Source organism: Lepidochelys olivacea (genome assembly GCF_965140295.1).
Source record: "Lepidochelys olivacea isolate rLepOli2 genome assembly, chromosome: 3".
NCBI classification, from domain to species: Eukaryota; Metazoa; Chordata; order Testudines; family Cheloniidae; genus Lepidochelys; species Lepidochelys olivacea.
Genome location: NC_140413.1, coordinates 56,480,084 through 56,502,940, shown reverse-complemented (window position 1 = coordinate 56,502,940; position 22,857 = coordinate 56,480,084). Strand labels below are relative to the sequence as shown.

Below are 22,857 nucleotides of genomic sequence, written 5' to 3'. Positions count from 1 at the left end.
GATCTAGGGGGGTTGCAAAGTTGTTGTGGGGGGGTCCCAATATTAACACCCTCACTTCTGTGCTGTCTAGGCAGCAGCTTCCGAGCTTCCTGCAGTTAGAGGAGGTTCCGGGACATGGAGGTGGGTAGGATCTCCCCATGCTGCTAGGAGCGCCCCAGCCGGGGGCTCCTAGCTGCTAGTCCAAGCCAGTGACAGATTAAGGAAGGGGCCCCTGGACAATCTGGGGGCAACCTGGAAAAATGGATGCCCCAGCCCTAGAAGAAGCCCTGGGTTAGAAGCCCCAACTGGGTCACCCCAAGCCCCGACAGGAGCCCTGGGGGAAGAAGCTCCGAGCCTGGGTGCCCTGAGTTCCACCTGCAGCCGCGGGGCTGAAGCCTTGAGCCCGGGCAGCCTCGAGCCCAGACTGCCCTGAGCCCCGACTGGGGGGGCGGAAGCCCCAAGCTGCTCCGACAGGGGGAGGTGCAGAAGCCTCAAGCCCAGGTTGCCCTGGCTGTGGGACGAAGGTGAAGCTGGGAGCTCAGCTCCCAGAGTCATGCCAGGAACTGTGGGGTAGCGGGGATGGAAAGCCAGAGCCCAGCTCCTGGGCTGCTACAGTGCAGAAGTGAGGGTGTACCACCCTCATTTCTGTGCTGTCTCTGGAGATGGATCTGATCTCCCCACCAAGAGCAGCCATGCAGGGGAAGGACAAGTCCTGGAAGGACTAGCAGCTAGGAGCTCCCAGCAGCAGAGGAGATCAGATTTCATGGGGGAGGGCTGATTTCACAGTCCATGCCATGTTTTTATGGCCATGAAATTGGCAGGGCCCTAGTGATCGTAAAGTGAATGCCCGTCTGGTGTAATTCTCTGCAGAGAAAGCTCTGTAGCCAGTCCATGTCTGGTAGAGGAGCCTGACCTGCAACCTACCTTTAGAAATGGACACAAAAAAAGACAATTAATTAAACTTCAGAATAAAAACTGCTATTCACTGTGATTTGGCAGTGCTGTAAAATATTTTCTTACAAATTATATCTATCAAAACTCCATGCACTATGAAATTAGTTCATGAAATGCCAACCTCCCACACAGTGAAAAAATCTGCAAACATTTCTGTAATGGGCATATATATGAATAAATGTATGCAAATGTATGTAGACATTCATATTTGAGAAGTGCCTACACATTTCAATTTAATCTTTGTGTGGGAGGTTGCTATTTAAGTGACTTCCTAGCATGGGGACGAATGATTTATACAGTTCATCTCACTAAAGAAGGGCAAATAAGAGCAAGGTCATAGTGAATGACTTTCTGTAGATGTTGATGCAATCTCATTACCATTCAAACAAACACATGCTCAGATATTGGGGTGATGGAGACCAACACAGAGCCCTGTGGTAGAAAAACAGCATCCATCTGAACAGACGTACCTACATTTTTATATTAGGGAACACCAAAATCTGGTGATTCATAGATTTTAAGGAAGGGACCATTAGATCATCTAGTTTGACCTCTTGTATAACACAGGGCACAGAATTTCATCCACTTACCTTTGTATTGAGCCCAAGCATAGCTTCCATAGAGGCATCCAGTCTTAGAGACATTAATAGATGGAGTTTCCATCATTTCCCTGGGTTGTTTGTTCCAATGGTCAGTCATCCTCACTGTTAAAAAACTGCCTTATTTCTAATTTGAATTTGTCTGGCTTTAACTTCCAGCCAGTGGAATAATGTTTATGACAGCAACTTCAGTGCCAACTTTTGGCTCCATCATATAATGTCATCCCTGAAAAAGGACAGATCACCTGATTCACACAATGTCCATATTGGTATTGGGATGGTTTGCAAAATGGTGTGCAATTTTCCCAGAAAAGATAGCATACGTCACATACCACATTTAGTGATAATGCTGACCTCAGCTGGAATAAAGCATGCTTGTTAGCACTTCTATACGTCCAGTCATCAGAGTGCTGTTTGGCTACTCCTGCTAATCATCACCCACCAAACCTCAGAAAAAGTGACCATTTAAAGATGGGTGTCAGTCCCATATGGACACAGATTATTAATAATTTATTATACATTTCATCAAACATGGTCTAACAAGTGTCTTGTTAACTCCACAGAGTTGGGTTTTTTAAAATCATTTAAAGAAACTCTCTGGGAAGGGAGCACATCCAGCAAAGTCAATACTCTTGGAAGAAGCCTATTTTGGGGAGGAATTTGAAGTGGAGATGAAATGCACCAAGTTAGGTGGGAGTGAAAGGTGACAAAGGAGATGGTTGTAAGGTCCAGCTGGAGCTAAAAGTGATGGGGGAAGAGCTGAGTGGGGAGTGACAAGAAATGCGTGGAGAGATAAGCAGGAACTAAACTCTTTAGGGCTTCACAGGCAGGGACAAGAATTTTAAATATGATACAGAAAGTGAGGGTAAACCAGTGAAAATATACCTAGTTGGAATCACCACTTTTTCCTATGCAGATTATGTGACAGTATGGATACATCGTCTTCTGTTCTGAGAGCATGGCTTCACTGCAAAGTTAATTCAAGTTATAATTCAACTTTTGTTTCTGATCTGACTCCTATCCACATACAAAAATCTCAAACTGATGGTTCTTTAAAGTCAACCTAGATTTCCTGTAGGGGATATAAAATGAAGCGTGGGTGCTGCTGATGCTTGAGCTGCTGTGTGAATGCCTCAAGAGTTCACTTGAGTACTAACAGTCCTCCAATGCCTTCCCAAAATTCCCTCTGCAGCCTTTGTTGTGTCTATCTACTTGCTCCCTTGTTCTGGACTGAGTTATCCCCAGCCAGTATAAATAGCCTGCTTCAGCATTTGGACCCCACCTTAGCAGGCGGCTCTCTGTACCTGTAATATTTGTATAGCACTGCTACTGCACTTGTTCTGATCAGATGACATCCAGGACAGCAAACTCCTAGTGTGTGTCTCGCTGAGGTTAACACCAAAGTGCTTATAAATATATGGTATGAGTCCAGCAAGCTATATGATTTAGGGTCCAGGACCAGAAATTAAAAGTTGTAGGATGCTATCTTCAATAACCTAGCTGAGGAAGGAATCCACCAGACTAGAACTCAATGAAGCTAAAACCCCTGAAGAACCTGTATTGCCAGGCAAAGGACCAAAACTCCTAGTCCAGTAACTCTCCTAGAATGGCCCTGATTCTATGAGGATCTGAACTGGATGCTCAGCAGCACCCTAAATTTGGAGCTCAGATACACCCAAGGACACTTCAAGCCATGTGCATGGGCAACCAAGGACTCGGAGAAGGAGCTGGAGCCAGAGCAGCATTAACTACAGCAATTTGAGCTGAGATAGAAATGTTAGGTACTTCTGGACACTGCTGGCCTCATCCAGGACTTCCTGGACCTATTTAGAGAGGAGATGGAGGAACAGACTGGGGAGGATACAGCAGAGAAACCAGCATCACCTCAGCCTGGTAAGGGAGTGATTCACCATTGTTGTTATGGTTAGGCATATATGACAACATAAGGGAACCATCATTGCTTGTTTATGAACAAGCTCTATTACTGTAGTGGGGGATGTTTTTTCTGGAGAGTGAGCTTTTCATGCCAGTTGTAGCTTCACCTAAGGGTGGAAGAATCACCATTTCACCCCCACCCCACCTCTCCTGCCACCATGTTATCCAAAATGGATTCCCCGCGGAGGAAAATTTTTACACATGCAAGCAGTGATTGACTGCAGCGCACACTGCTGCATGTGTGCAACACAGGGAATAGTGTATTAATACAAGCTAAACAAATGTAGAAATGGATGGAACAAGCTTAGTTGCACAGTGCGTAGATAGCAGTGTTTTACTCAAACTGGCACTAGCATTATATCATTTTCAGAAGCAGTCAAAACTTTAAAAAAAAATGACACTGACCTAAGATAAAAATTGACTACATGGCCTGTGGCAGTTTTACGTTCAGAGCACTTGCAAAATTTCTCAGAAGTACAGGTCCAGTGTCTGGTTGCCAGGGTTGGAGGTGTGGATGTTGCAATGGTGTATCTATGGTGATGCTGTGCTGCTGCATCCTCGTTCAACATCCTGTTGATGTTGTCCTGATTTGTAATCACTCTTGGGTAATGACGCAGGAGAACTTTTTATGCAGCAGAAACTCCAATCTGCCAGGTTTCCTGAAGAACAATCCTCTCTCTCCCTGCACCAGTCATTAATCTGCCTATCATTGAATCATAGAATATCAGGGTTGGAAGGGACCTCAGGAGGTCATCTAGTCCAACCCTCTGCTCAAAGCAGGACCGATCCCCAATTAAATCATCCCAGCCAGGGCTTTGTCAAGCCCGACCTTAAAAACTTCTAAGGAAGGAGATTCCACCACCTCCCTAGGTAATGCATTCCAGTGTTTCACCACCCTCCTAGTGAAAAAGTTTTTCCTAATATCCAACCTAAACCTCCCCCACTGCAACTTGAGACCATTACTCCTTGTTCTGTCATCTGCTACCACTGAGAACAGTCTAGAGCCATCCTCTTTGGAACCCCCCTTCAGGTAGTTGAAAGCAGCTATCAAATCCCCCCTCATTTTTCTCTTCTGTAGACTAAACATCCCCAGTTCCCACAGGCTCTCCTCATAACTCATGTGTTCCATTCCCCTAATCATTTTTGTTCCCCTCCGCTGGCCTCTTTCCAATTTTTCCACATCCTTCTTGTAGTGTGGGGCCCAAAACTGGACACAGTACTCCAGATGAGGCCTCACCAGTGTCGAATAGAGGGGAACGATCATGTCCCTCGATCTGCTGGGAATGCCCCTACTTATACATCCCAAAATGCCATTGGCCTTCTTGGCAACAAGGGCACACTGTTGACTCATATCCAGCTTCTCATCCACTGTAACCCCTAGGTCCTTTTCCGCAGAACTGCTGCCTAGCCATTCGGTCCCTAGTCTGTAGCGGTGCATTGGATTCTTCCGTCCTAAGTGCAGGACTCTGCACTTGTCCTTGATGAACCTCATCAGATTTCTTTTGGTCCAATCCTCCAATTTGTCTAGGTCTCTCTGTATCCTATCCCTACCCTCCAGCGTATCTACCTCTCCTCCCAGTTTAGTGTCATCTGCAAACTTGCTGAGAGTGCAATCCACACCATCCTCCAGATCATTTTTGAAGATATTGAACAGAACCAGCCCCAGGACCAACCCTTGGGGCACTCCACTTGATACTGGCTGCCAACTAGACATGGAGCCATTGATCACTACCCGTTGAGCCCGATAATCTAGCCAGCTTTCTATCCACCTTATAGTCCATTCATCCAGCCCATACTTCTTTAACTTGCTGGCAAGAATACTGTGGGAGACAGTGCCAAAAGCTTTGCTAAAGTCAAGGAACAACACGTCCACTGCTTTCCCTTCATCCACAGAACCAGTTATCTCGTCATAGAAGGCAATTAGTCAGGCATGACTTGCCCTTGGTGAATCCATGCTGACTGTTCCTGATCACTTTCCTCTCCTCTAAGTGCTTCAGAATTGATTCCTTGAGGACCTGCTCCATGATTTTTCCAGGGACTGAGGTGAGGCTGACTGGCCTGTAGTTCCCAGGATCCTCCTTCTTCCCTTTTTTAAAGATGGGCACTACATTAGCCTTTTTCCAGTCGTCCAGGACTTCCCCCGATTGCCATGAGTTTTCAAAGATAATGGCCAATGGCTCTGCAGTCACATCCGCCAACTCCTTTAGCACTCTCGGATGCAATGCATCCGGCCCCATGGACTTGTGCACGTCCAGCTTTTCTAAATAGTCCCGAACCACTTCTTTCTCCACAGAGGACTGGTCAACTCCTCCCCATGCTGTGTTGCCCAGTGCAGTAGTATGGGAGCTGACCTTGTTCGTGAAGACAGAGGCAAAAAAAGCATTGAGTACATTAGCTTTTTCCACATTCTCTGTCACTAGGTTGCCTGCCTCATTCAGTAAGGGGCCCACACTTTCCTTGACCTTCTTCTTGCTGCTAACATACCTGTAGAAACCCTTCTTGTTACTCTTAACATCTCTTGCTAGCTGCAACTCCATGTGTGATTTGGCCTTCCTGATTTCACTCCTGCATGCCCGAGCAATATTTTTATACTCATCCCTGGTCATTTGTCCAATCTTCCACTTCTTGTAAGCTTCTTTTTTGTATTTAAGATCAGCAAGGATTTCACTGTTAAGCCAAGCTGGTTGCCTGCCTTATTTACTATTCTTTCTACACATCAGGATGGTTTCAGCTAGGTGGTAGTATGATCAGTTTGACATTGGGACGTCAACGGTTGGTGCTGTGGTGATGGAGGTTTGCAAGGCAATAGCTTTTGTTCACCCATAAGTAGTAAAGATTGGAAATGTCTATGAAATAATGGAGGGCTTTGAGCAAATGGTCTTTTTAAACTGTGCTGGTACCATCTGTCACAGTTTCAACGAAACTGCACCTGTGACACGCACACCCCTATGGTCTGTTCCAGGAATGCCAATTCAGGTCTCGGGCCTCTAGCTGTCACATCTCTATGGATAGAGACCTATGTCCCACTTTCCCTCCTGACCAGGGAGTTCAGGCTACAGCTCCCCTGCCAGCCACTGTGATTGTCCCAAGCAGTTCTGATGTCCAGCTTTCATTCTTTGCTTTCTTTCCAAGGACAGTGACAGTGATTTACAAGGAATCAAACAGCTTTTTCAAAGCAGAGCACCTCTATTTGTGGGTAAAAGCATACAGAGAAAATATATAAACCAATAACAGAATCTAAGTGCTTTAACAGTAGACTCTCATCCGTCCTGTGGAGACCCTGGCAGGTTCCAGTCTTTCCAGTCATTTAGCAGGGTGGGGGCCCTGCGTGGACAAAAGGTCATGTCAGTTTGTTGAATCAGAAAGAAACCCCCTCTGTCAGTTCAAGCTGGCCCTTTATACCCCGAATTCTTTGTGTCATGCCTCTCTTGAAACCCAACTTGAACCACTAAATGCATATCACCCCAGGCGGTGGTACTTTTCTGGAGCTAGTCACAGTTGCAGGGCTGCATGCTGTTTTTAGTTCCTGGAAGGGCAGTGGTAACCCTTCCCCTTCTCCCCCCACTTGAGTAGAATACAATCTCTAGCCCACGATAATCTATATAACAATATAATAGACCCCTGAAAATAGTGCATCTGATTGCAATATCTGTTACACTGTTGATGGCATACATGGCCATTGTATGCCCCTCCTCCCCAAGCTGCACGTGACTGTGTAAACCAGAAACGATACTACTCTAGCATTCTGCAAGCTTTGGTAGACCACAGGCCAACTTTGTAGGATGAATGGGCAGAGCGAATAATGCCAGGGTTTTCTGTAGATCTGGCCCTTTTGAATTTGGGTAAGGTGGGACTTTATTCCCATCCAATGATATGGATATTGACAGGGTGTCTGTGTTCACTGTTATTTTGGGGAAACCAGCCTACCCTCTACTGTCCTGGCTTTTGAAGCCCTACCCTGGGGGCACCTGGTAGAAGGAGGTTTAATTACACACTGAGCAAGTGTAGGACAGCTGCGGAACATGGATTTGGCTGACTGACGACCAAATTGTGCTGCCCACAAAACTGTTCGTACAGCAGTATGTATAATGCCATTCATTTTACTAGAGCAATCTGTACTCTGCACAGCATATGTACGAATAAGGGGGAGTATTTTGAGCAGGATATGCTCTAGCAGGTCCCTTTGGTGCTAGTGCTCCTTCTGCTGCTGCTGGCAGTCATTGTCAATGTAGTTTGTAACCGTCCTTTCTAACAAACTCTAAGCTGCAGCCTTCTGCCTGGCTGGCTGGCTCCAGCATCTCCCTCTGCAGACTGAAGAGGCAGCCTGACTTCCTTCTAAAGTCCATGTGCATTTTCAATCAACAGGTCATTCCTTGGCCTCGTCCTTCTGTTTCAGAGGTTCTGGACTCTAGTGCTGCCTGTCAGAAAATCCTAGGTTGGTGCCTCATCTTCACCAGGCAGACGAAAAGTGATGAATTTGTGATGTTTTTCTGTCTGAGTTAAAAGTGAAAAAATTCTCCCCTTTAACTTTCAGGGTCACAGCAAGGGAAAATTTGCAACTTTTATTCTCTTAGCAATCATTTTCCACCATCTCTGCATTTCTCTACCCTGAAGCTGCTCAGTCCAAGGTTCCTCCCCAGGAGGACAACAGAAAGTGCTATATATAAAATATTTTAATATTTTAATTTTAAAATTGGCTTGGATGTGTGGGAGGAGAGGCCTGAGACATCAGAACAGCGTTAGTAATGGTGTTAATATTATTTCAGGCTTTGGAGGCATTGGAAGATATGAACTTGCCGAAGAGTCCTGAGTGAAAGAGAGAACAGTTGTTCTAGGCCTCTAGGAGAAAAGCATCCATCTGTGCCATGGATAGGGTGACCAGATGTCCCATTTTTAAAGGGACAGTCCCTTATTTAAGCCCTCCTGCAGGTGTCCTGACTTTTTTTTTAAAAAGGGCAAATTGTACCGAATTTTATGTCTCCTTCCCCAATTAGGACTTGTGGGTCCTGCTGCTGGCTAGATCCCTGCTCACCAGCCGCTCGCCCACCAGCAGTGAGTGTCGGGGGGTCTAGTGGCCAACAATGGGCATGGGTGTGCAAGGCTGGTGGCGGGGCAAAGCTACAGCATACAGGGCCAGCTACTGCCCCTGCTGGTCCACCAGCATAGCCCCCCCTGCGTGCTGGCTCTCATCAAGCAGGGCCCTGCCCCTCCCATCCCATTTCCAGCTGGAACTGGCTGTGTGCTGTGTGCCATGGTGCCTGGTGAGTACAGGCAGACACCAGGCAGCAGCTGGTTATGTGTCGCCTCTGCTGGCCACCCATCGGCCCTTTATGTGCTCCCCTTCTCTCTGTCCTCTCCCTGCTTTGCCCTTTCACCCCCACTGTTCCTTATATCCTCCCCTGGTGGGGCATGTCCCATTCCCAGCGCTGTGCAGAGCACCAGCCCCTGGTTGGAGCACTGAGCTCACCAACAGCCTGGCCAGCAGGTTCCTTCCTTCCCCACTGCCTCTGGTTGGGCTGGCGCCCCAGGAAAGCCCAAGACCTTCCAGCCTGGGGCACTGTGTTCCAAAGCCCCACATAGCGCTGACACGGTGAAGCCCCTCCGCCAAGCTCTGGAGTGGCCAGGGGGAAGTGATTTCCAGCCTGTTTGCGCCCTGACCCTGCAAGCTCCACAGCAGCCCCGCAGGCAAGGGGTTAGCACCCTCTTTACCTGCCCTCCTCCTGGGTCCTGCCCCCAGGGTGTGCGGGGCTGCTCTATACCATAGGCAGCCTCCCATGCTGAGGGAAGGTCTTCACTACCTGCCGGATCGATCTATCGGGGATCGTCAAAGCCAGGTAAGTTGACCTAAGATACGCCGACTTCAGCTAAGCTATTAGCGTAACTGAAGTTGCATATCTTAGGTCAACCTCCCCCCACCCCACCCCACCCCACCCCCCACTGTAGACCAGGGCTGAGCTGCCTTTCTGGCTGGGTTTGCTGAAGCCCCTGCAGTCAGGTTCCCTGGGCCCTGGAGCACAATGCGTCCTTAGGGCTTAACCCCTTCCTGCCAACGCTGTAGCCAGGGGACAAGAGGTGGCTGGGTTATGTCGGTGGCCAGAAGCATCATGGAGGCGTTAGTTGCCTTTTGACACTGTGTGGGCAGGCAGGGACAAGCGGCTTCTAGCCACAGGAGAGTGGAAGGTGCAGGTAGGGAAGAGATGAGCTCTGCAAAGACACAGGTCAGATCATCCCTCCCCCCCGCAAGCAGCTCCCGTCCTTTCCCTCCTGCACAGTGTCGAAAGGCTGATGCTGGCCATATTCTGGTGTGAACCCTGGCAGAAATCTGAGGAGGTGGAACATGTGACCCTGTGTACCCCCCCCCCCAACATGTTGCCTCAGGAAGATGGGGCGCCAGGTACCAGGAGAGTTTGGTCTGTCTCGGGGGCCCAGCCAGGCATGGAGGGCGGAGTGCACCAGGCAGGGAGGGTTGGGTCTGTCGGTCACCCCTCCTGTGTGAGAGGTGTGCGGGAGCGTGTGTCACCTCTCCCCATGTGAACCCTAAAGCCTTAAAGATAAGATGGTAAATTAAAATAATCCAACTACACAGTATTTCTTTTTAACAGGGGCTCAATCAACTTGGTGTTAATTTGAAAATTTGTACTGCATAGTTCTGATTGATTGCCGTTGAACTCACTTGAATACGAATAAGTTTACCAGGTGTCCCGTATTCAGCATAGGGAAATATGGTCACCCTAGCCATGGAGTTGTTTCCACTGCCTGGTGACTGAGGATTCCTCCTGATGTTGGAATGGCAGGATTCCTCAGCTACGAAAATCTGCATGAGCTGTCTCCACTCTGCCATTCTGTCTAGATGCCACCTGTGTGATCTTCTCAGCAAAGCACACTGCTACCTTCGGAGGGTGAGAAGCCACACTGAAAGGCTCTCCACTGCATCTCCTGCCCTGTATCTGCCACCTGTTCCCGAACTGAGAATTCCATTGATGACGACATTTGGTACAGGTACTAAAAAGGATCCATGCCTTCATACTGGAGCACAGGCCATGAACACAAAATCAGAAGTAATGTGCGATAATGAGCTGCTAGGCTAATACCAATTCCACTTATGTGCCCAGAAAGAACACACAACTTTTCCCACAGTACCCCATGTCATAAAAATAAAGGGAAGAGTAAACACTTTTAAATCCCTCCTGGCCAGAGGAAAAACCCTTTCACCTGGAAAGGGTTAAGAAGCTAAGATAACCTCGCTGGAACCTGACCAAAATGACCAATGAGGAGACGAGATACTTTAAAAGCTGGAGGGGGGAAAAAAACAAAGGGTTCTCTCTGTCTGTGTGATGCTTTTGCCGGGACCAGAACAGGAATGCATGTCAGAACTCCTGTAAAAAATCAGTAAGTAATCTAGTTAGATATGCGTTAGATTCTGTTTTGTTTAAATGGCTGATAAAATAAGCTGTGCTGAATAGAATGTATATTCCTGTTTTTGTATCTTTTTGTAACTTAAGGTTTTGCTTAGAGAGATTCTCTATGTTTTGAATCTGATTACCCTGTAAGGTATTTACCATCCTGATTTTACAGAGGCGATTCTTTTACTTTTTCTTTAATTAAAATTTTCTTTTAAGAACCTGATTGCTTTTCATTGTTCTTAAGATCCAAGGGTTTGGGTCTGTGTTCACCTATGCATATTGGTGAGGATTTTTAGCAAGCCTTCCCCAGGAAAGGGGGTGTAGTGCTTGGGGGGATATTTTGGGGGCGGGGAGGGGGAGGGAGACGTTTCCAAGTGGGCACTTCCCCGGTTCTTTGTATAACACTTTGGTGGTGGCAGTGTTTAACCTAAGTTGGTAAGAATATATCTTAGGGGGTCTTTCATGCAGGTCCCCACATCTGTACCCTAGAGTTCAGAGTGGGGAAGGAAGCTTGCCACCCCATGACAGATTTTTAAAGAATATCTCACACTAGCACAGTGCTAAGAACCAACAACTGCACTCCAGCGTTGCACTTTGAGACCCTCTTCCACTTGGTTTCCAAAAACATGGTTCGATTGCAGAATTTGTCACTCAGGTACCTTTATTTGGCATACAGTGACACTATGCCCAAGCTGGCCCAGCTCAAAGGCACGGGGTGGGGGTAGGGGGGAAGCAGGGTACATCACAAATCCAAAGTTACACAGCAAAACTTTTCCTTATATACTTCATTACTAACACCTGTATTCCTGACTATACACTGCATCATGCGCTTCAGGAAATAATCCCTGTACAGCATGCTCTGGCCATGTGATGTTCCTGTATAACCTGATCTCTACACTCCAGGTTCATCTTGTCCATTGTCCCTCGTACCAGGGACTTACTTTCTGATTATCTTAGCTAGACAGACTCCAGCCTAATGTGTGTTACGCCCTAATTTACAATTTAATCTTCCATTCACCTTCTCAAGCATACAAACTGAGAAATGAGATCTTACTTTTGTCAGACTGGACAAGTTAGGCCTACACCCAGAAGGTCTAGCTCCTCAGTCAGTTCAATACAATGCCAGTGTGGATACAGCAACTTGAGTATAGTTTGAGTTACATATTGCAGAGAGGCAGCTCTCACCTGAGCTAGGACAGCTCCATCATTTGCTAGATAGCTCAAGTGGAATAACTTGTATTAACCCTTTAGTAAAGACCATCCCTGAGACATCAATTCCTATTTTATCTCCTGTCACTCTGATCACTAAGGTGGTTAGAAGAATGTAAAAATGGCTATACTGGGTCAGACCAATGGTTCATCTAGCCCAATATCCTGTCTTCTGACAGTGGCCAATGCTAGATGCTTCAGAGGGAACAGAACAGCATAATTATTGCATGATCCATCCCGTGGATCTAGCAGTCAGAGGCTTAGGGACACCCAGACCATGGGGTTGCATCCCTGACCATCTTAGCTAATAGCCATTGATGGACCTGTCCTCTATAAACTTATCTAATTTTTTTGAAGCCAGTTATATTTTTGGACTTCACAACATCCTCTGGCAATGAAATCTACACATTGACTGTGCATTGTGTGAAGAAGTACTTCCTTTTGTTTTTAATTTCATTGTGTGACTCCTGGTTCTTGTATTAGGTAAAGAAGTAAACAACACTTCCTTATTCACTTTCTCCATATCATGCATTATTTTATGGGCCTCTGTCATATCCCCCCACAGTCATCTCTTTTCCAAGCTGAATAGTGCCATTTTTTAAAATCTCTCCCCTTATGGAAACTGTTTCATTCCCCTAATAATTTTTGTTGCCTTTCTCTGTGCCTTTTCCATTTCTAATATATCTTTTTTGAGGTGGGATGATCAGAACTGCACAAACTGGGCATACAATGTATTTATACAGTGGAATTATATTTACTGTCTTATCTATCCCTTTTGTACTGGTTTCTAATATTCCGTTAGCTTTTCTGACTGCCACTGCACACTGAGTGGATGTTTTCAGAGAACTATCCACAATGACTCTAATTTTCTAAGATCTCTTTCTTGAGTAGCAGCTGCTAATTTAGACTCCATCATTTTGTATATATTGTTGGGATGTTTTCCAAGGTGCATTACGTTGCACTTATCAAAACTGAATTTCATCTGCTGTTCTGTTGCCCCGTCACCCAGTTTTGTGAGATTCCTTTGTGACTCTGTGCATTCTGTTTTAGACTTAACTATCTTGAGTAATTTTGTATCATCTGCAAACTTTGCCACCTCACTGTTTATCCCTTTTTCCAGATAATTTCTGAACATATTGAAAAGCACTAGTCCCAGTACAGATCCTTGGGGGACTCCTGCTATTTCTCTCTCTCCATTCTGAAAACTGACTTTATTCCTACCCTTTGTGTCCTATCCTTTAGCCAGTTACTGATCCACGAGAGGGCCTTCCCTCTTATCCTATCACATCTTACTTTGCTTAAGAGCCGCTGGTGAGGGACCTTGTCAAAAGCTGTCTGAAAATCCAAGTACACTATATCCACTGGATCACTCTTGTCTACGTTTGATGACCCCCTCAAAGACTTCTAACAGCTTGGTGAGGCATGATTTCCCTTTACAAAAGCCACATTGACTCTTCTCCAACCAATCCTGGTCATAGAATCATAGACTTTAAGGTCAGAAGGGACCATTATGATAGTCTAGTCTGACCTCCTGCACAATGCAGGCCACAAAATCTCACCCAACCACTCCTGTAACAAACCCCTAACCTATGTCTGAGCTACTGAAGTCCTCAAATCGTAGTTTAAAAACTTCAAGGTGCAGAGAATTCTCCAGCAAGTGTCCCGTGCCCCACGCTGCAGAGGAAGGTGAAAAACCCCCAAGGCCTCTGCCAATCTGCCCTGGAGGAAAATTCCTTCCCAACTCCAAATATGGCGATCAGCTAAACCCTGAGCATGTGGGCAAGACTCACCAGCCAGACACCCAGGAAAGAATTCTCTGTAGTAACTCAGATCCCACCCCATCTAACATCCCATCACAGGCCATTGGGCATATCTACCGCTAATAGTTGAAGATCAATTAATTGCCAGAATTAGGCTATCCCACCATATCATCCCTTCCATAAACTTATCACGATATGTCTTTTGCTCCCACTGCTTCCCTTGGAAGACTGTTCCAGAACTTCACTCCTCTGAGGTCTTTTCAAACTAACCTGATTTCGTTATGTGATCATACTGCGGTTTAGTTGATAAAGGTAATTGGTAGATGTAATCCACTTAGACTTTTGTAAGGCATTTGATTTTGTACTGCACAATATTCTGCTTAAAACATTAGCACTATACAATATCAAAGCATACATTACATGAATTAGAACTGGCTACCTGACAGATCTCAAAAAGTAGTTGCCAATGAGGAACAACTGAATGGGAGTATTTCTAGTGGGACTCCACAGGAATTGGTATTAAGCCTCTTGCTATTAAACATTTTCACAATGATCTAGAAAGTAAATATAAAATCACTGATGATAAAATTTGCAGATGATATACTGTCAGTGTGGCAATTAATAATGAAGAAAGGACAGTCATATAGAGGGATCTGAATTTCATGGTAAGCTGTGCCTATTCAAACAAAATGAGTTTTAATACAGCTAAATGCAAAATCATACATTTAGGAACAAAGATAACAGGCCATACTTACAGACTAGGAGACTATATGCTGGAAAACAGCAACCCTGACAGGGATTTAGGAGTCTGAGTGGATAAGCAACTGAACATGAGCTCACAGTGGGATAATGTGGCAAACAGAGCTATGATCCTTGGATATAAACAGGGGAGTAGTAAGCATAGTAGTAGAAAGGTCCACATTTTACAAAGGATAAAGAATTGGAAATGGTGCAGAAAAGAGCTACAAAAATTATTCAAGGGCTGGAGAAATGCTCTCCAGTGAGCTCAATCTGTTTATTTTATCAAAAAGAAATTCAGAGGTCACTTGATTATAGTATCAAAGTACATTAATGCAGAGAAGATACTTGGTACTAACGGGCTGTTTAATCTAACAGACAAAGGCATTACAAGAATCAATGGCTAACAGCTACAGCCAGACAAATTCAAATTAGAAATAAGGCACAAATCTATAATAGTGAGGGTGATTAACCATTGGAACAAACTACCAAAGGAAGTGATGGATTCTCCAACTCTCAATGTCATCAAATCAAAAACAGATGTCTGTCTGGAAGACAAGCTTTAGGCAAACTAGTTATCGTTTACTGAAATCCAAGGTACTTGGCTCAATACAGGGGTAACTGGGTAAAAATTAACAGCCTGTGACATAAAGGAGGTAAGACTAGATTATCTAATAGTCCCTTCTGGCCTTAATATTTATGAATCTGTGAAAATAAATCTATTTTTCCCTAGACAGGATTTAACCAATTTTCAGATAGTCACCTTTATTTATCCAACAAAAAATACACATACATGTCATTATATAAGCCACAGGAGATAACGGTTGTCTAAGCCTCATGTTTGGCATTCCTAGATGGCTTTAAACCATAAATTCCAGTCCTAAGAGGGTCAACTCAGCCCTCCACCTCTCTGAGATTGATAAATTGAGTGTCATACAGTTTACTGTGTCAGTTTTTAAGATAAAACTAAGGTCCTGTATGCTTTGCACAAACAAACAAACATGGCACTTTTCAAGAGTAGTGATTTGGCCTGGTGCCCTTGATTAAAACTTCCCTTACCACTTAACTATTGTGTTGTATACCAATTAGATGCTGGCCAGTTCTCCAGTAGCCGCTGCATTTCACTATACAGTGTTTCATAAATCGTGTGTGTGTGATGTGATATCACACACACACACACACACACACACACACACAATTTGTGAAACATACTGATTTTTCAGCATGTAAGACCCTATAAATATTAGTACATTTAAGAGTTTTGGTTTTAAATATTTTTCAGTAAGATTATCACAACCATCAGTTTCACATCCCCAGTCTTGCATTAGGGAGTAAAAATACTATTGAAGATTAGTGCACATGATATAATTACCTGCTCCAAAAAGTTACTTTACAGCAATGTTGTTGCATGTTTGAATTCAATAAAAATTTCAGATTGTCAGATAACTGTCTCAAACTAATATATAATTAAAGATAATTAAGCAAAAATTAATACATCATTATACACAATACAGAAAGACATACTTTATCGCTCTCTGGGGATGATGAAGAGAAGGTTGTTTGGTACCCTCCTCTATACCTAGTAGAATGCTGACAGTGTTCATTCCCTAACTAACTTTCTAATCCTCCTCCTTTTTACAGGGTGTGAGACAAAGAAACTCCTTTTTGGAGGGAAAATTGCTTTCCTATGATTAATTTCACTATGTGTTCTGTTTTTTACATTTTCATTTTATCTAATTACGTAGGGAATTTCTTTTATGGTATCTTTAGGTTACATGATTGATAAGCTAAAGGGAATTCTAAGCTAGTTATTACTACTGACAGCTGTGACAACCACCAATTAATGAATTAAAATCATTTTTCAACAGATCCTTATTTCATCCATTACAGAAAACATCTGCAATAAAAAGTATCTCTCATTAATCACGGAACATAATTATATCCTAGGCACCCCTTCTCAATCATCCAGTCTTGTTTACAACATACTTCTATAGACACTGTTTATTAGTTTGAGGTTGTCTTTCCCCTAGACATTTGATTCCCACAGAATTGGAGGCACCAGCAGTACATGAGGTGCAGCCGAATACTCAATCACATGAAATTCCTGAATACAGGTCACTAGTAGGTTAAGAACCAATACTCCGGGCCTTAGAATTCAAACACACTCTTTGCTAATATATTAACGATTCCAGAATAGTTAATATGCTACTCCTGGGGGAATTCTGCACATCTGTGGACACAAAGAATTCCTGTCTCGCATAATTTTGTATTTTCCCACATAAAAAACAAACATTTTGCCTAAGAACTGCTGCTTTTTGCTCACCGGAGGCCGCTGAGGCACCAGAACAGCTGGCTGTGTTCATGCCCCTGTTCTGGCACCACAGCGGCCCCTGGTGGGCAAAAGGCGGAACTGCAACACTACTTAGGCAAAATGTGTTTTATGAGGGAAAATAAAAAATTCTATACCCACTGCTTCAGAATTCCCCCAGGAGTAGAAGTTCATCACAGCACCCTGCCCACAGAGCCAGGTTATGGCAGAGTGCAGCACACAAGGCTGCAGGGGGGAGGAGTGTCACAGACTGGAGTTCAGAATGGCTAGTGGGAGGGACAGACTGGAGCATGGGCTCAGGAGCTAGTGGGGTGACAGTGTTGAGCCTGGGGATGGGGGCTGCAGAAACCCATGGGGTTGGGGAATGCAGGGACAGACATGCCTGACTGAATGGGAGAGGCTTGGGGAAGGCTTCCCAAATCCCTAACAATTCTCCTTCCCCTGGCCCCACAAAAAAAAACCAAAAAACCCTCCCACCCACACCCAATAGGTTCATTCCTAGGCTCCTTCCCTCTCCCTCATCTCCTCCATTACCCAACTCACCCAAGCATTTGGACTGCTTCTGACAGGTGAAGGAAATACAGTTCTGTATTTGTAATTTAAACAAATTACACAAAGTTCAGTATTAACATGCCCAGTAATCTATTTGTAAAAAAAAAAAAAAAAAAAAAAAAAAAAATTTTTTACCAGAATCTTTAATTTTTTTGGGTCTGTATTGTTACAAACATACTTGCTGACAGATATTTTGAAATAAATTACCAAAATAATCGAAACGGGCATGATTATATTGTGTTATTTTGACAAATGAAATATGCAGAATTTTGCAAAATTTTCAAATATCGTGTGAAGAATTTTTATTTTTTTTATTCAGAATTCCCCCAGGAGTAATACAGATTAATTTAATATACAAGTAAAAGAGGACTAAAAAGGTTAATATTGACTAACAATGTTTATTTGCAGAAAACATCCCTCAGGATATTCCTCAAAAACATGTTGGAAAAAAGAAGCTCCATTTAAGAATTAAAAGGAACAATTCGGCGAAATTTCTCTATCTACAGTAAATTCTTTAAACAAATATCAAACATACTATTAGCAATATAGATACATTTGTGCATTAAAAATCTATACAACGTCCTTTTCTCTCCCAGTCTCCATAACGAGTAGGTTCAGGGCCTTTGGGTCCACCCTTTTCCTTTGTAGTAGGATTGATGTCATCTGGAAATTCTACAACAATATGGAAATTTAAGAGGCTGGATAGCCACCTGCCTTGGATGGTTTAGACACAACAATTCCTGCATTTTGGCAGGGGGTTACACTAGATGATTCTTGCGGTCCCTTCCAACTCTATGGTTCTATTTTTTTTTATCTTTTTTAATCTATGATTTAAAGACCTATAAAGCTGGCAGATACAGCACAAAGGTAAAAATTCCACAGTGTAAACATGTTTGTATCCATTTATAACAAAAGACCGATCTTGATTTAAAAAATAAATAATTTAGGTTAATGCAATAGCAATTTCATGGAGCTTGGAGTTAAAAATCTTAGCCACAATTATCAAACATAGGTATCTACAGTCAGGAACCTAATACCATAATTAGGCACCTTAATAAAAGTGACCTGACACTCAAAGATACTGAGCATTCACAACTACCACTGAATTCAAAATGAGAATTTACTTCATTGAATAGGAGCTACATGTGCTTGGCACCTCTGAAAATCAGTCCACTTTTCACTTTTGCTTAGATCCCTAATTTTAAGCACCCAAATCTGAAAATTTTGGCCAAGATTCATTCTGTCTATATTTCTTTTCTTTTTTTCTCGTGAGAATGGGTAGACATCTTGATTTACATAAAAACAACTGAGTTTTCACACAAATAATAATTTCTACCAGAAACTGTATGTGGATTGCTATTGCTTTTATAAAGAAGGCACCAGGTACTATGACGGTGGACAGAAGCATAAAACCCTAAACCACACAGATAACCTAAAAAATTAGAAATATATCTTTAACTTAAATATATTTAAATGTGCCTTATTGTGTTGTCTTGTTCAGCATCTACATAGATTTTTAAACGTCAATATTTGCATATGACTTCTGGCATGGGTAGCAGGAGCACAAATGCTTCATCTCTATTTAAAATGATGCTATGAAACTTATCAAAATATCTAAGCAGCAGCATCTCAAGAGACTCCTCAGTGGCAGTGACAAAACAGCAGTGGATAGTGATTGGTTAGTTTAAGTCCTAATTTACGATCTGGTTAGAAGCCAACATACAAGAACTGAGCTATTGGCCTTCTAACTGATGATTTTTGCAGTGTCAACAGCAGTAAGCCCAGGCACAGGGAAAATAAAAACCTCAAGGATTTTTCTGGCTTAGCCCTAAACACAGAACCCCTAAACATGAACAAAACAAAACAATTATGGATTTGTTAAATTAATGTCAGTACTGGCATTTACGTATTTTGGGGGTAAAAGGATTCAAGACAGAATCAGAATAAGCACTTCTCTCCGATTACACGATCTCCCCAAATCTGAATAAATCCTGATGGTAATCACAGTCCAGTACTGCTCACAGCCTCAGGCATTCCTCACTTATTTTTAAATCATTTACATAGCACTCCAAATGTTTACGGTATTTACAGATATGTAAAAAAAACCATGCACTTGACAGCTTAAAAGTAAATTAAATAAAATTTGTGCCTTATAATCAGACTAAGAAATAGACAACAAAAGGCAACTGATCATGGTTCTATGGATGGGTGTGGCTACAGATGAAACATGCTATATGAGTTTACCTGTTTTAGGCCAAAAGGAATGGCTCCTAAAAATGCATGTGTACACTCACATAGTTCATACTTATTTTCTTGTGATTTATAGCAATAGTAACACTCTAAGGCCCCAATCCTGCAAGAACTTCCACATGGAAGGGGGAGGAATAGCTCAGTGGTTTGAGCACTGGCCTGCTAAACCCAGGGTTGTGAGTTAAATCCTTGAGGGGGCCATTTGGGGAGCTTGGGCAAACACTGGGGATTGGTCCTGCTTTGAGCAGGGGGTTGGACTAGATGACCTCCTGAGGTCCCTTCCAACCCTGATATTCTATGATTATCACTACAAAAGGAACCCCACTGAAATCAAGTGCAAGGGGCTTTACAGGACCAATGCCTAAAAGTAGCAGTTCATATATTAAAAGGAGTTGGTGCTCTGATGCTTTTGTTTTACTACCACTATATACAACTCAGTCATAGAATTTGTGGCCAGAAGGAATCACCAGATCATCTATTCTCACTTCCCAGTGCACTATAAAATAGACTAAAATAGCATTTAATGCTAGCTATGAACATTATATAGCATGTTTCAGAGTTCTATGTAAGGCCTGATCCCAAGAAGTGCTGACATCCACAGCTCACATAAGATTTGCAGGCACTCAGCATCTCTCTGGATCAGGCCTTTAATTAGTACTTTTTTCCCTTTTTTAGAAAAACCATGACTTACTTTCCAGTGGTTCCCTCTCTCTATTGGACTCCTCTGGTTCATCAAGACGACCTACTGGTAATTTTGATTTTTTAGGGGATTTCTGTATAGGTTCAGACTTTCCTTCCACATTAGAACTAGTTCTCCTCAAGGAGCTGCACAGCGGAGCTGGCCCTATCAAACAAATGCACATTAACGTGTAAGTTTGTTAAAATGTAACAGTTTTATGCTGAATAACTGCATCAACCAGTGTTTAAAAATCCTCATAGAAACTCACTCAACTCCACCTACTAGAGAATGAAGCATTCATTCTGGGCAGGAGCACAAAAAGATTTAATATTCAATATGCAGAAAGTCCTAAGACATCAGTGCACTTTCTTAATTTTAGACCTTAGAAGCAGATACCGAAAGAAACAGTATTCTAGTGTATATCTTGGCTCTCAAACTTGATAAGGTTATAAACCACTTGAAGCAGTCAAAATAATCAGTATGCTGGCATGTTCTAACAAACACATTTTCCCCCCAGGAGTGGGTTTCAACTTCCTCTCAGCAGCATCTGGATGGGGTGGTCTACTCCCAGCAGCCAGTGGCAGGTGCTGGGACACTGTGCAGCCCCTTGCTACAGCAGCAAAGCAATTCCAACCAAAGCCTTCAGTGAGGAAACAGAGACAAAAGTGAGGAGATCTGAATTCAATCTATATTGTATAATCAAGATGTACACACAAAATTAAAAGAAAAATATTGATTTTCTCAGAAAGCCCGATCAACATTTAGAAAGTGAATTTGGGGAAACATCTGGCAAAAGCCCCACTTCACAATTAATCACAGCCAAGTCATGTGTGAAAACCTGTCAGTTCATCATATCACAGCGCTATAAACATACAGCTCGACACATGTATGGAAGCACAATGTTTGCAATGAAAATGAGCTGTCATTTTAAAAAAAATCCAGTAAATGCCTAGATATGTTTGGAGATCGTTATGGATATGGAAGAATATGAACACTTTTTAAATTGTAGAAGACGGGAGAGAGTTTAAAAAACAAAAGAAAATCCTTCCTCAAGGAAACCTCCACGATATAAGATGACCAACACGAGGAAGAAAAGCAGTACGTTTACAGAGCAAAAGCAAGGGGACAAATCCTTTTAACTCCCCTCTGCCCTAACTCCACAGACATCTCCCCGATGCTGAGCCTAGTGGGGCCCTCCAAAGTAATTCAATTCAGATCAAAATACCACGCTTGATGCGCAATGTGCTCCTAAGCTGTACAGAGGGCCGCAAAGCCACGGGCTGCTGCAGAGGGAGCTGCCTCAGGCAGCACCAAGCCAGGTCTTCTCTGGCAAAGGGGGGCTTCCGGCCTAGACCCCTGTCTCGCTGGTCAGTGCCCAGTGGGGACGGGGGCCGCAGCCTCACCTCGATGCAGCCGGGGGAGGCCAACCCCAAGAGCGGCGACACCACCAGCTGCGCCGGGGTCGGAGCCGCCCGTGCCGGGCCTCCAGCAGGAGGCGCAGCCAGAGGGGAGCCGCCACGCAGGGCCCCCAGCAGCAGGCCCGAGCCACACAGCTGCAGCGGCCCAGGGCGTGCTCCGCCCTCAGCGCCCCCGCGAGGGCCCGGGCCCTTGCACGCTGCGCCCGGAGCGGCGCATCCGGCAGCTCCCGCCGGCCCGGCCCCACCCGACCCTAGCCGCTTACTCGTCGCTCGGCCCAGCAGCAGCCGCAGAGCCATGCTGTGCCGCCCCCCGCCGAGCTGCGGAGGACGCCAGGCAGGCAGGGGCGAGGCTCGGCCTGAGCCTGCGCGGCAGCCGGCTGAAAAACGTTGCGGGAGGGGGGCAGGGCTGGGGGAGCAGCGCGGGGCGGGACAGCCGCGGACCTGGCGCTTTCCCGCCCGCCCGGCTCTTCGCGCGCCCCAAATCGCTCCCTGTTCCTCCCTGCGGCCCCGCCGGCGGGTGACGCGTGTCGGGGGCTCTGAGGAAGGTCGCGACCCTGCCGCTGTTCCCCGCCCGATTCACGGCTCTCCCCAGAGCTGGGGGGTGCGGGGCTCAGGGCTGCAAGGTAGCGCTAGCAAAGCGGTGTTTACAGCACGTTTCTCAAAAACCAGTCCGTGATTCCCTCCACTGCTCGCATTAGCAACGAAGCGTGTTGAAGTCAGGGGAAGTTTCCGATGCGGAAGGGACACAGGACCAGGCCAGAACTATCCCCTTCAACTTCACAAAGCCCTCAGCTACTCCAGTCAGTGAGAGGTGCTTCAGAAATACTTGTAATCGGCCCCCCTCTCCCTCCATTAGGGCCCCCTCTAAAAACAGTGGAAAAACCTATTCTGTGCAGTAAGTGCAAGAAATGCTTCTAGAATGATGAAGAGTCAAGAGGATTATGGGTGGCACCACTCAAACAGAAAAATTGTTACAGTCTGCCCCCTTCCCCTCCAGGGAAAATAAAAGTCTGGAGAATTTAGGTAGGGGAACACACAAAAGCATGTCAAGA

At 44.6% G+C, this 22,857-nt stretch overlaps 1 protein-coding gene across 1 annotated transcript; it reads right to left on the bottom strand.

Annotated features, from left to right (window-relative positions):
* Positions 1-17,836: 17,836 nt before the first annotated feature.
* Positions 17,837-22,281, bottom strand: SDHAF4 (succinate dehydrogenase complex assembly factor 4). Its single transcript, XM_084623136.1, has 3 exons — positions 22,069-22,281; positions 20,400-20,552; positions 17,837-18,130 (listed from the first exon to the last, which is right to left on the bottom strand). The coding sequence occupies exons 1-3, from the start codon at positions 22,100-22,102 to the stop codon at positions 18,021-18,023; spliced, it is 297 nt and encodes a 98-aa protein (XP_084479262.1). The 5' UTR covers positions 22,103-22,281; the 3' UTR covers positions 17,837-18,020.
* Between the last annotated feature and the right edge of the window lie 576 nt (positions 22,282-22,857).

Bases quoted from the DNA above. Each gene is read 5' to 3' on its own strand.
- SDHAF4 (XM_084623136.1), bottom strand. From the start codon at position 22,102: ATGGCTCTGCGGCTGCTGCTGGGCCGAGCGACGA. The intron at 20,553-22,068 runs GTAAGCGGCTAG...TTTGTTTGATAG, and splicing joins GCTGCTGGGCCGAGCGACGA to GGCCAGCTCCGCTGTGCAGC. The intron at 18,131-20,399 runs GTAAGTCATGGT...ATATTGTTGTAG, and splicing joins AGAGAGGGAACCACTGGAAA to AATTTCCAGATGACATCAAT.